Genomic DNA, 12,394 nt, shown 5'->3' on the forward strand with positions numbered 1-12,394 from the left:
TTGAAAGAGTTCTGATAAGTTCTGCGGTTTGGATTTTACGCGCCTTCAAAAAACCCCTGCGGAAATTTTCCTAAAAAATGACGTTTTTGCCTCTTTGAGCTGTAATTTGACCTACTTAAAATGCTTAAAAGTGCAAGTTATGCAGACCGAAAGCCATTTATCAACAACATCCAGAATCGCCGATCTGTAATTTCACCCCCTTAACATGCTTCAAAACTCACCAAATTTTACACACACATCAGGACTGGCAAAAACTGCCATCTAATAAAAAACCAAACCCCAAAAATTTAAATTGCGCTTAGTGCCCCCTAGGAAAATACCCAGACAAAACTGCATGTAACTTCTGTTAGAAATACCGTAGAGACATGAAATAAAAACCTCGATGTTGGTCTGACTTAGACCAGGGCTTGAGTAGCGGCGGCAGCAGCCAAAGGCGGACCCGACCAATGCTGCTTGCAGCTTTATTAGGGTCCGTCCTGCCTATGGCAAAGGACTCCACATAGTTGAGCCTTTGCGTTCAAATAATCGTGACTTTTAATCAGTTTGCCTCCAAAGCATGCGTCAAATTAAAAGTGAAGATTATAATAAGCGACATAAAATTAGAGAGCATCATCCTGGTCTCCTACGGCCTTAAAGGCCTACTGAAATGAGATGTTCTTATTTAAACGGGGATAGCAGGTCCATTCTATGTGTCATACTTGATCATTTCGCGATATTGCCATATTTTTGCTGAAAGGATTTAGTAGAGAACATCCACGATAAAGGTGGCAACTTTTGGTCGCTAATAAAAAAGCCTTGCCTGTACCGGAAGTAGCAGACGATGTGTGCGTGATGTCACGGGTTGTGGAGCTCCTCACATCTGAACATGTTTACAATTATGGCCACCAGCAGCAAGAGCTACTAGGACCGAGAAAGCGACAATTTCCTCATTAATTTGAGCGAGGTTGAAAGATTCGTGGATGAGGAAATTTAGAGTGAAGGACTACAAAAAAAAACAGGCGACGGCTCCAGGCAGCGTGAGCGTTTCAGATGTAATTAGACACATTTACTAGGATGGTGTTTTTGTGGTGAACTGAATTTTCCATGTTTTTCTGTGTTGGTTTGCACGTCATGTTTACTCTCGCTCTCGCCCACAGTCTGGACTGCAGCTGACGCTGGGCAATCTTGCACACCTGAAGTTGATTAAAGTGGCCTAGACGGCCTGTCAGTGCCGGAACTTTGTGTCCACTGCAAGTTTCACTCGCATGTGTCTTGGCCTCCTTCACACTCGCAGTCTTTCTAGTCTGTCTTGTGCACCTCTCAGGTTTGCCTATTTATATGCTAGCCTTGTCTAGCGCCTTTAGTTGGCATATTGTTTCTCTGTTTTACTTCGTTTTTGAAGTAAATTATCCTAGCTTCGTCTAGCGTCCTTATTTTTGTACTTTGTACTCCTGTTTGGTATTTTTCCCAGCCTGTATTTTTCCCTAGCTTTGTCTAGCGCTTTCTGTTCTATTTTTGGTTGTTTGATAGTTATTCTTCATGGTGTGTTTTTGTATTTCCACCATCGCCTTTTGTTTTGGCTACGTTCCACTTCCACCAAAATAAAGGAAGTATTTGAATAAATAAGCTAAATGTTTCAATAATCACAAGAGCAGGGATTAGAGCAAGTATAACCAAACTACGTCTTTGCATCCTTGGGATCCACTCTCCTATTTCGTAACAGTTTTAGTGAGGTTGTAAAGTCATACCTGAAAGTCGGATGGCTGCGGTGAATGCCAAGTGTCTCTGAGAGAAGCCGAGGAGCCAAGATCACAACTACCTTTTTGAGCTGCAGAAGTATAATCCACTGATTAAATAGACCTCCTAGACCAGTTGATCTGCCGCTTCTTTTCTTTCTCCTATCTCCCCCCCTCCCTTGTGGAGGGGGTCTGGTCCGATGACCATGGATGAAGTACTGGCTGTCCGAGACCCAGGATGGACCGCTCGCCTGTGTATCGGTTGGGGACATCTCTACGCTGCTGATCCGCCTCCGCTTGAGATGGTTTCCTGTGGACGGGACTCTCGCTGCTGTCTTGGATCCGCTTTGAACTGAACTCTCGCGGCTGTGTTGGAGCCACTATGGATTGAACTTTCACAGTATCATGTTAGACCCGCTCGACATCCATTGCTTTCGGTCCCCTAGATGGTTGGGGGGTTGCCCACATCTGAGGTCCTCTCCAAGGTTTCTCATAGTCAGCATTGTCACTGGCGTCCCACTGGATGTGAATTCTCCCTGCCCACTGGGTGTGAGTTTTCCTTGCCCTTTTGTGGGTTCTTCCGAGGATGTTGGTCATAATGATTTGTGCAGTCCTTTGAGACATTTGTGATTTGGGGCTATATAAATAAACATTGATTGATTGATTGATGTCTCCGGTAAGAGCCGACTTATTACAATTTTCCCATCCAAAAACTTGCTGGTTGACGTAGAGAAACATGTTCGCTTAACCGCTCTGTGTTAAAGCTGCACAACAAACAAACAAACACCAGCTGTTCTGAAGGTTTGCATGTTAATATAATAAGTTTCTTTTAAGTTCTCCATTTAGGACATAATTTCTGTTAAGGTATTATTATTATTTCTATTTTAGTTTTCCACTTCCACCAAAATAAAGGAAGAATTTAACTATAACCAAACTACGTCTCTACATCCTTGGGATCCACTCTCCTATTTCGTAACAGTTTTAGTGAGATTGTAAAGTCATACCTGAAAGTCGGATGGCTGCGGCGAATGCCAGTGTCTCTGAGAGAAGCCAAGATCACAACTGCCTTTTCTGAGCTGCAGTAGTATAATCCACTGATTAGACCTTTTTAAACCAGTTGATCTGCCGCTTCTTTTCTTTCTCCTATCTCCCCCCCCTCCCTTGTGGAGGGGGTCCGGTCCGATGACCATAGATGAAGTACTGGCTGTCCAGAGTCGAGACCCAGGATGGACCGCTCACCTGTCTATCGGTTGGGGACATCTCTACGCTGCTGATCCGCCTCCGCTTGAGATGGTTTCCTGTGGACGGGACTCTCGCTGCTGTCTTGGATCCGCTTTGAACTGAACTCTCGCGGCTGTGTTGGAGCCACTATGGATTGAACTTACAGTATCATGTTAGACCCGCTCGACATCCATTGCTTTCGGTCCCCTAGAGGGGGGGGTTGCCCACATCTGAGGTCCTCTCCAAGGTTTCTCATAGTCAGCATTGTCACTGGCGTCCCACTGGATGTGAATTCTCCCTGCCCACTGGGTGTGAGTTTTCCTTGCCCTTTTGTGGGTTCTTCCGAGGATGTTGTAGTCGTAATGATTTGTGCAGTCCTTTGAGACATTTGTGATTTGGGGCTATATAAATAAACATTGATTGATTGATGTCTCCGGTAAGAGCCGACTTAATTACAATTTTCCCATCCAAAAACTTGCTGGTTGACGTAGAGAAACATGTTCGCTTAACCGCTCTGTGTTAAAGCTTCACAACAAACAAAGAAACAAACACCAGCTGTTCTGAATTAAGTTCTCCATTTAGGACATAATTTCCGTTAAGGTATTATTATTATTTCTATTTTAGTTTTCCACTTCCACCAAAATAAAGAATTTAACTATAACCAAACTACGTCTCTGCATCCTTGGGATCCACTCTATTTCGTAACAGTTTTAGTGAGATTGTAAAGTCATACCTGAAAGTCGGATGGCTGCGGTGAACGCCAGTGTCTCTGAGAGAAGCCGAGGAGCCAAGATCACAACTGCCTTTTCTGAGCTGCAGTAGTATAATCCACTGATGTCTCCGGTAGGAGCCGACTTAATATTACAATTTTCCCAACCAAAAACTTGCTGGTTGACGTAGAGAAACATGTTCGCTTAACTGCTCTGTGCTAAAGCTTCACAACAAAAACAAAGAAAAAACGTCTGTTTCGGTGAGGCAGCTGCGATCCATGGCTTTCCACCAACAGCATTCTTCTTTGACGTCTCCATTATTAATTGAACAAATTGCAAAAGATTCAGCAACACAGATGTCCAAAATACTGTGTAATTATGCGATGAAAAGAGACGACTTTTAGCCGTGTGTGGTGCTGGGCTACTTTGTCCCTTCCAACCCAAGACGTCACAAACACACGTCTTTCCGCGACGTTTTCAACACGGAAATTTTAAAATTGTGATTCAGTAAACTAAAGCGGCCATATTGGCATGTGTTGCAATGTTAATATTTCATCATTGATATATAAACTATCAGACTGCGTGGTCGCTAGTAGTGGCTTTCAGTAGGCCTTTAATGATAAGACATCCCCCTAACATCAGTCTTGAGGCTCCAAGGAGGATTGACGCCAGGTGCTTGAAGACCGCTTGGCTGCCGCTGGGTGGTCCGGGCCAGCAGCCATCAGGGGCACGTAAACGTCATTCATGTTGGGCATGACAAACATGTTCTGTTGATGGACAACAAGAGAACCAAAGTTAGGTTGAAATGTGAAACTCACAGCCAGGGCGGAAGTGAAGGTTGGCACCGACCTGCAGCTCACACTTGAGCTTCCTCTCAATCCACTCCGTGACGTGAGTGAAGGTGACCTCCCTCTTTCCAAACATCGGACGCACATGGAGGTCCATTTTCGGAGGCACCTGGAAACTGTACCTGAAAGACAAAAAAGGTACACAAATTAAGTCTAAAAATTTAGAATATTGTGATAAAAGTCCTTTAATTTCTGTGATGCAACTAACAAATTTAAAATTAGAATATTTCTGTTGTGATCTACTGCCCGGATCATGTTTTGATTTAGATTTTTTTAGTCTTTTAGTGTTTCATTCTGTTCCGGTTTGTGCTCCTCCGTTTGTTACCGTAGTATCGTATTATGTTTACCTGCCGCGGCTTCCAGACGCACACCTGTTGTTAATCACTGTCTTGATTTAAGCCTGCCTCTTTCGTTCATTCTGTCTAGGTTCGTAGTTTGTGTTCGCAACAGTGACGACTCAGATTCCCGATTTCTGTATTCCTGTTCGCTACTAGCTAGCTTCCACGCTAGGTCCGGTGCTATTTCTTTAGCTCCCATGCTAGTGCTTTTGTTTTTTTCTAGTTCCCATGCTAATTCTGCTCATTTTGACAAAGTCTATATATATATATCCATCCATCCATTTCTACCGCTTATTCCCTTTTGGGGGCGCTGGCGCCTATCTCAGCTACAATCGGGCGGAAGGCGGGGTACACCCTGGACATGTCGCCACCTCATCGCAGGGCCAACAGATAGACAGACAACATTCACTCACATTCACACACTAGGGCCAATTTAGTGTTGCCAATCAACCTATCCCCAGGTGCATGTCTTTGGAAGTGGGAGGAGCCAGAGTACCCAGAGGGAACCCACGCAGTCACGGGGAGAACATGCAAACTCCACACAGAAAGATCCCGAGCCTGGATTTGAACCCAGGACTGCAGGACCTTCGTATTGTGAGGCAGACACACTAACCCCTCTGCCACCTTGAAGCCCTATATATATATATATATATATATATATATATATATGTATGTCTTGATTGGATTATCCAGAGAATAGTGCTCGATACCGTGGTAGAGCGCAATATGTAGGTGTGGGAAAAATCACAAGACTACTTCATCTCTACAGAACTGTTTCATGAGGGGTTCCCTCAATCATCAGGAGATTGAATATCTGTATGTATATATGTGTGTGTGTGTATATATATACATATATATATATATATTATGTCTTGTTAATAAATCATTTGTTTCTTAACTTCACGCTGTGTCCGAGCCCGACTACATCCCAGAGAGAATGACTCCGCATCAAGATGCCACCCAATTGTCACAATTTCCTCAGACCAAGTTAAAAAAAATAACAGCAAAACAAAATCAAACATTTGAAAATGTCAATTAATGCACTCAGTACTTGGTTGGGAATCCTTTTGCACGGATTACTGCATCAATACGGCGTGGTATCGAGGCAATCAGCCTGTGGCATTGCTGAGGTGTTATGGATGCCCAGGATGCTTCAATAGTGGCCTTTAGCTTATTTGCATTATTGGGCTTTCAGCTTCTTCACAATATCCCACAAATTCTCGATGGGGTTCAGGTCAGGGGAGTTGGCAGGCCAATGGAGGACAGTAAGGCCATGGTCAGTACACCAGTTACTGCTGGTTTTGGCACTGTGGACAGGTGCCGGATCATGCTGGAAAATGAAATCATCTCCATATAGCTTTTCAATTAATTGACATTTTCAAATGTTTGATTCTGTTTTGCTGTTATAATTTTTTTTTTAACTTGGTCTGAGGAAATTGTGACAATTAGGTGGCATCTTGATGCGGAGTCGTTCTCTCTGGGATGCAGTCGGGCTCGGACACAGCGTGAAGTTAAGAAACAACTGATTTATTAACAAATAAAACATATATATATATACATACATATCTTCAATCTCCTGATGATTGAGGGAACCCCTCATGAAACAGCTCTGTAGAGATGTAGTCTTGTGACATATTGCGCTCTACCACGGTATCGAGCACTATTCTCTGGATAATCCAATCAAGACATATACATATATATAATATATATATATACATATATATATATAGACTTTGTCAAAATGAGCAGAACTAGCATGGGAACTAGAAAAAAACAAAAGCACTAGCATGGGAGCTAGAGAAATAACACCGGACCTAGCGTGGAAGCTAGCTAGTAGCGAACAGGAACACAGAAATCGGGAATCTGAGTCGTCACTGTTGCGAACACAAACTACGAAACTAGACAGAATGAACGAAAGAGGCAGGCTTAAATCAAGACAGTGATTAACAACAGGTGTGCGTCTGGAAGCCGCGGCAGGTAAACATAATACGATACTACGGTAACAAACGGAGGAGCACAAACCGGAACTGAATGAAACACTAAAAGACTAAAAAAATCTAAATCAAAACATGATCCGGGCAGCAGATCACAACAGAAATATTCAAATTTTTTAAGATAGGATTTTTGAGTTTTCTGAAGCAATAATCAGCTATATTAAAACAAATAAAAGGCTTGCAATATTTCAGTTGATGTGTAATGAATCCAGAATTTAGGACATTTTCATATTTTTAGTTGCATTACAGAAAATACAGGACTTTTATCAGTCCTGTATATTATAATACCATATTCTGTCCGTAGGTGGCGGCGGGATGTTGATCGCAAGAGTTCCGGAGAGTTCCAAAACTTCAACGCTGAGCATCAAAGGCACGTTGGACACCTGGGCTATCTTCTTACGGATGTACTCGTTCTCCGTGGCCTTCTGGAAATATCTGGACTTTGCAATTTTGTCCATGAATTTCAGGATCTTCCTGCTGGTGTTCCAACCGGGGTTTCTTTGGGCGAAAGACTGAAGGTAAAAATGACTTATTGTATATTATTCATTGAACTAGGTTTTACATACACGTCTTCTGCACCCATTGGGCTTCTGTCAGAGGCGTCCTCTTCGTCAGATGAGGTCAGACTGGATGACTCTTCATCACTATCAGCCAGTGTTGACATTCTGAGCTTTGAGCCACTGTTGGAACACATTAAAGTACTACAACGGCTCCTTACCCGATATATATAGAATATCCAATAGTTACCAGTCTTGTTGGGCCCGTGGAATGTTCTGAGACTCTTCCAGCTCCTCTCTACCCATCTTACATAGGTTCATCTTAGTTTGCAGAGTCATTTGAAAGCAGCCGGTGTACTTCAGCTCCACCTCCAGCCACAGACCTGTTAGTAACAATGCAATTCCAAGAACTACTGTCGAGATTTGATGGACACTGTCAAAGGGTTTTAATCTAACAATCCTAGTCGTTGGCAGTGCTGTGATCCTGTGTGTGTCCTTAGACCTATTTTGTTGACACGGTCTGCATCAAGTGGCTAATCAAAAATATTAGAAAACCCTTCTAAACCACTAGGAGTGCATGTTCATAAGCCCTCTGTACATCCTCCAGTAGTTTAGAATCCATTAAAAGAATTTACTGTTCATTAACAGTTTACTTTTCATTGAAGATAGTTGAAAGCAACAACTTCATTTAGTCATCGACTCTGTTCATAACTTTTATGGACAGAATTTCTAGGCCCAGTCAAGGCGCTGAGGGGTTCCGTTTTGGTGCCTGCAGGATTAGGTCTCTGCTTTTTGCAGATGATGTGGTCCTGATGGCTTCATCTGGCCGGGATCTTCAGCTCTCGCTGGATCGGTTCGCAGCCGAGTGCGAAGCGACCGGGATGAGAATCAGCACCACCAAGTCCGAGTCCATGGTTCTCGCCCGGAAAAGGGTGGAGTGCCATCTCCGGGTTGGGGAGGAGACCCTGCCCCAAGTGGAGGAGTTCAAGTACCTAGGAGTCTTGTTCAAGAGTGGATCGTGAGATCGACAGGCGGATCGGTGCGGCGTCTTCAGTAATGCGGACGTTGTATCGATCCGTTGTGGTGAAGAAGGAGCTGAGCCGGAAGGCAAAGCTCTCAATTTACCGGTCGATCTACGTTCCCATCCTCACCTATGGTCATGAGCTCTGGGTTATGACCAAAAGGACAAGATCCCGGGTACAAGCGGCCGAAATGAGTTTCCTCCGCCGAGTGGCGGGTCTCTCCCTTAGAGATAGGGTGAGAAGCTCTGCCATCCGGTAGGAACTCAATGTAAAGCCGCTGCTCCTCCACACTAATCAAAATATTAGAAAACACTTCTAAACCACTAGGAGTGCATGTTCATAAGCCCTCTGTACATCCTCCAGTAGTTTATAATCCATTAAAATAATTTACTGTTCATTAACAGTTTACTTTTCATTGAAGATAGTTGAAAACAACAACTTCATTTAGTCATCGACTCTGTTCATAACTTTTATGGACAGAATTTCTAGGCCCAGACAAGGCGCTGAGGGGTTCCGGTTTGGTGACCACAGGATTAGGTCTCTGCTTTTTGCAGATGATGTGGTCCTGATGGCTTCATCTGACCGGGATCTTCAGCTCTCACTGGATCGGTTCGCAGCCGAGTGCGAAGCGACCGGAATGAGAATCAGCACCACCAAGTCCGAGTCCATGGTTTTCGCCCGGAAAAGGGTGGAGTGCCATCTCCGGGTTGGGGAGGAGACCCTGCCCCAAGTGGAGGAGTTCAAGTACCTCGGAGTCTTGTTCACGAGTGGGGGAAGAGTGGATGGTGAGATCGACAGGCGGATCGGTGCGGCGTCTTCAGTAATGCGGACGCTGTATCGATCCGTTGTGGTGAAGAAGGAGCTGAGCCGGAAGGCAAAGCTTTCAATTTACCAGGTGATCTACGTTCCCATCCTCACCTATGGTCATGAGCTTTGGGTCATGACCGAAAGGACAAGATCCCGGGTACAAGCGGCCAAAATTAGTTTCTTCCGCCGGGTGGCGGGGTTCTCCCTTAGAGATAGGGTGAGAAGCTCTGCCATCCGGGAGGAACTCAACGTAAAGCCGCTGCTCCTCCACATGGAGAGGAGCCAGATGAGTTGTTTGGGCATCTGGTCAGGATGCCACCCGAACGCCTCCCTAGGGAGGTGTTTAGAGTACGTTGGGAAGACTATGTCTCCCGGCTGGCCTGGGAACACCTCGGGATCCCCCGGGAAGAGCTGGACGGAGGCCGGGGAGAGGAAAGTTTGGGCTTCCCTGCTTAGGCTGCTGCCCCCGCGACCCGACCTCGTTTAGTACATAGAAACGCACTGACAGTAAAAAGTGACATAACATCAGACAAGGCTTGCAAAACAATCTTAAAACTTGTAAAGAACACTGGGTCATCATTGTCACCGACGTCCCACTGGGTGTGAGTTTTCCTTGCCCTTATGTGGGCCTACCGAGGATGTCGTAGTGGTTTGTGCAGCCCTTTGAGACACTAGTGATTTAGGGCTATATAAGTAAACATTGATTGATTGATTATATTATGTTTTTTTTCCACTTTCCATGAATGGTTTGTTTATTTCTATTCAAAGTGATCAACAATGAAGCTGATTACAACCTGCTCAGTGGTTATTAGAGTGTCTGCCCTGAGATCAGTAGGTCGTGAGTTCAAACCAAAGACTATAAAAATGGGAGCCATTACCTCCCTGCTTGGCACTCAGGATCAGGGGTTGGAATTGGGGGTTAAATCACCCAAAATGATGCCTGGGCGCGGCCACCGCTGCTGCTCACTGCTCCCCTCACCTCCCAGGGGGTGAACAAGGGTGATGGGTTGAATGAAGAGAATCATTTCACCACACTTAGTGTGTGTGTGACAATCATGGCTACTAAGAACTAAGAATACACTACATTCTGTGTCTGCTTTGCTTGATCCTTCACATGCGTGTACCTCTGCGGTCCAGTGTGGGTTTGGAGATGCTGAGGATCTGCGGAAGGCAGGTGCCCATGTCCAGGTCAACCAGCGCCAACTCATTCATGAAATACGGTAACTTTAATGAGACAAAAAGATCAAATCAGATTTTTTTTTTTTTTTAATTCTAATTTATACTGTATTAAACAGAACCATATTTGAGTCGAGATATTGACAAAAGTATTTGGCCACCTGCTTTGACTCAGGAATAAACGTCCTTCAAGTGCCATCCCTCTCCTAACCCATCCATCCATTTTCTACCGCTTATTCCCTTTTGGAGTCGCGGGGGGCGCTGGCGCCTATCTCAGCTACAATCGGGCGGAAGGCGGGGTGCACCCTGGACAAGTTGCCACCTCATCGCAGGGCCAACACAGATAGACAACATTCACACTCACATTCACACACTAGGGACCATTTAGTGTTGCCAATCAAACTATCCCCAGGTGCATGTCTTTGGAAGTGGGAGGAAGCCGGAGTACCCGTAGGGAACCCACGCATTCACGGGGAGAACATGCAAACTCCACACAGAAAGATCCCCAGCCTGGATTTGAACCCAGGACTGCAGGAACTTCGTATTGTGAGGCAGACGCACTAACCCCTCTGCCACCGTGAAGCCCCCGCTCCTAACCCATAGGGTTCAATATGATGTGGGTCCACCTTTTGCAGCTTCAACTCTTCTGGGAAGGCTGTCCACAAGGTTGCGGAGTGTGTTTATAGGAATTTTCCACCATTTTTCCAAAAGCCCATTGGTGAGGTCACACACTGATCCTCTGGTCTCTGCTGGAGCTGTTGTCCCTGTTGTGCCTGCGCTAACAGAATAAGAGTCTCGGAAAGCTGGCGTGCACAAGTGATGTGCACGCCAGCTTTCTGAGGGATCGCTTGTGCACGCCAGTTTTCCGAGACTCTGTATTTAGTTAGCGCAGGCAGCATGAAGCAGGGCTTTTATTGTGAAGATAGGAAATGTGCAGTCGGCCTTTAGAGTTTTGACGGAAGGTACGGCGCGAGAGTCTGTTGAAATAAAAAGTTTTTCTGGCCTTCCTCTCGGTCATATTTTCATAATAATGATCTTGCAGCAGCCAGCGTCATCTCACAAGACCCTCCGGTACCGTGAATGTCATTTAAGTGACGTCTTGGTGAAGATTGATGATCACTCATTTTTAGGTCTATTTTTTTTTAAAGCCTGGCTGGAGATCGACTGACACACCCCCCGCGGTCGACTGGTAGCTCGCGATCGACGTAATGGGCACCCCTGGCTTAGATGCAGCAGATCAGCCGTGGAAACCAATTCAATGAAGCTCTCTGCGTACTGTACGTGGGCTAATTGGAAGGTCACATGAAATTTAGAGCTCTGTAGCAACTGACTGTGCGGAAAATCGGCGACCTCTTTGCACTATGTGCTTCAGCCTCCGCTTATCCCCCTCTTGTCAGTTTACGTAGCCGACCACTTGGTGGCTGAGTTGCTGTTGTTCCCAAACTCTTCCATTTTCTTATAATAAAGCAGACAGTTGACTTTGGAATATTTAGGAGCGAGGAAATTTCACGACTGGATTTGTTGGAACAGGTGACTTCCTCTGACAGTTCCATGCTGGAAATCACTGAGAGTGGCCCATTCTTTCACAAATGTTTGTAGAAACAGTCTCCATGCCTAAGTGCTTGATTTTATACACCTGTGATTAGGACACCTGGTTCTGGTCATTTGGACGGGTGGCCAAATACCTTTGGCAATATAGTGTATACACATGCAAACCAATAGGTGGCGCCAAATGAATATAGTAAGCTTTTCTTCCCAAAATGGGTTCAGAAAACTGTATATTCAGGGCCACGTCTTATTCAGGTCAACAAACCCAAAACCCGATGGGCTGTAGTATTCTGTCAATTCGTCCTAACCTTAATCTGGCTGAGTTTCTTCTGGAACTTCAGGGCCACCAGATCGGTCCAGTACAAATCCTGGAGAAAGTTCCAGAAGATCCTGCCTATCAGGGAGTTCAACCATGCAGGTTGAACCTCCGGTGCCGGATATATCGCTGGCCCGGAATCTGTACTTGACTGTGCTTCATTTACAGCCTGCAACAAATAAGCACTTGATGAAAAAACATT

At 45.1% G+C, this 12,394-nt stretch overlaps 1 protein-coding gene across 1 annotated transcript in view; it reads right to left on the reverse strand.

Annotated features, from left to right (window-relative positions):
* Positions 1 to 4,242: 4,242 nt before the first annotated feature.
* The window catches only part of LOC133541656 (testis-expressed protein 2-like), a 30,926-nt gene continuing 22,774 nt past the window's right edge, over positions 4,243 to 12,394 (reverse strand). Inside the window, exons 9-15 of the mRNA XM_061885183.1 lie at positions 12,185 to 12,361; positions 10,277 to 10,376; positions 7,574 to 7,706; positions 7,393 to 7,506; positions 7,115 to 7,324; positions 4,496 to 4,616; positions 4,243 to 4,413 (exon numbers count right to left, since the gene is read on the reverse strand). Coding sequence (XP_061741167.1) covers positions 4,285 to 4,413; positions 4,496 to 4,616; positions 7,115 to 7,324; positions 7,393 to 7,506; positions 7,574 to 7,706; positions 10,277 to 10,376; positions 12,185 to 12,361 — 984 coding nt within the window. The 3' untranslated portion in view covers positions 4,243 to 4,284. The remainder of the gene's footprint in view (positions 4,414 to 4,495; positions 4,617 to 7,114; positions 7,325 to 7,392; positions 7,507 to 7,573; positions 7,707 to 10,276; positions 10,377 to 12,184; positions 12,362 to 12,394) is intronic.

The sequence above is a fragment of the Nerophis ophidion genome, linkage group LG23 (genome assembly GCF_033978795.1).
Source record: "Nerophis ophidion isolate RoL-2023_Sa linkage group LG23, RoL_Noph_v1.0, whole genome shotgun sequence".
NCBI classification, from domain to species: Eukaryota; Metazoa; Chordata; class Actinopteri; order Syngnathiformes; family Syngnathidae; genus Nerophis; species Nerophis ophidion.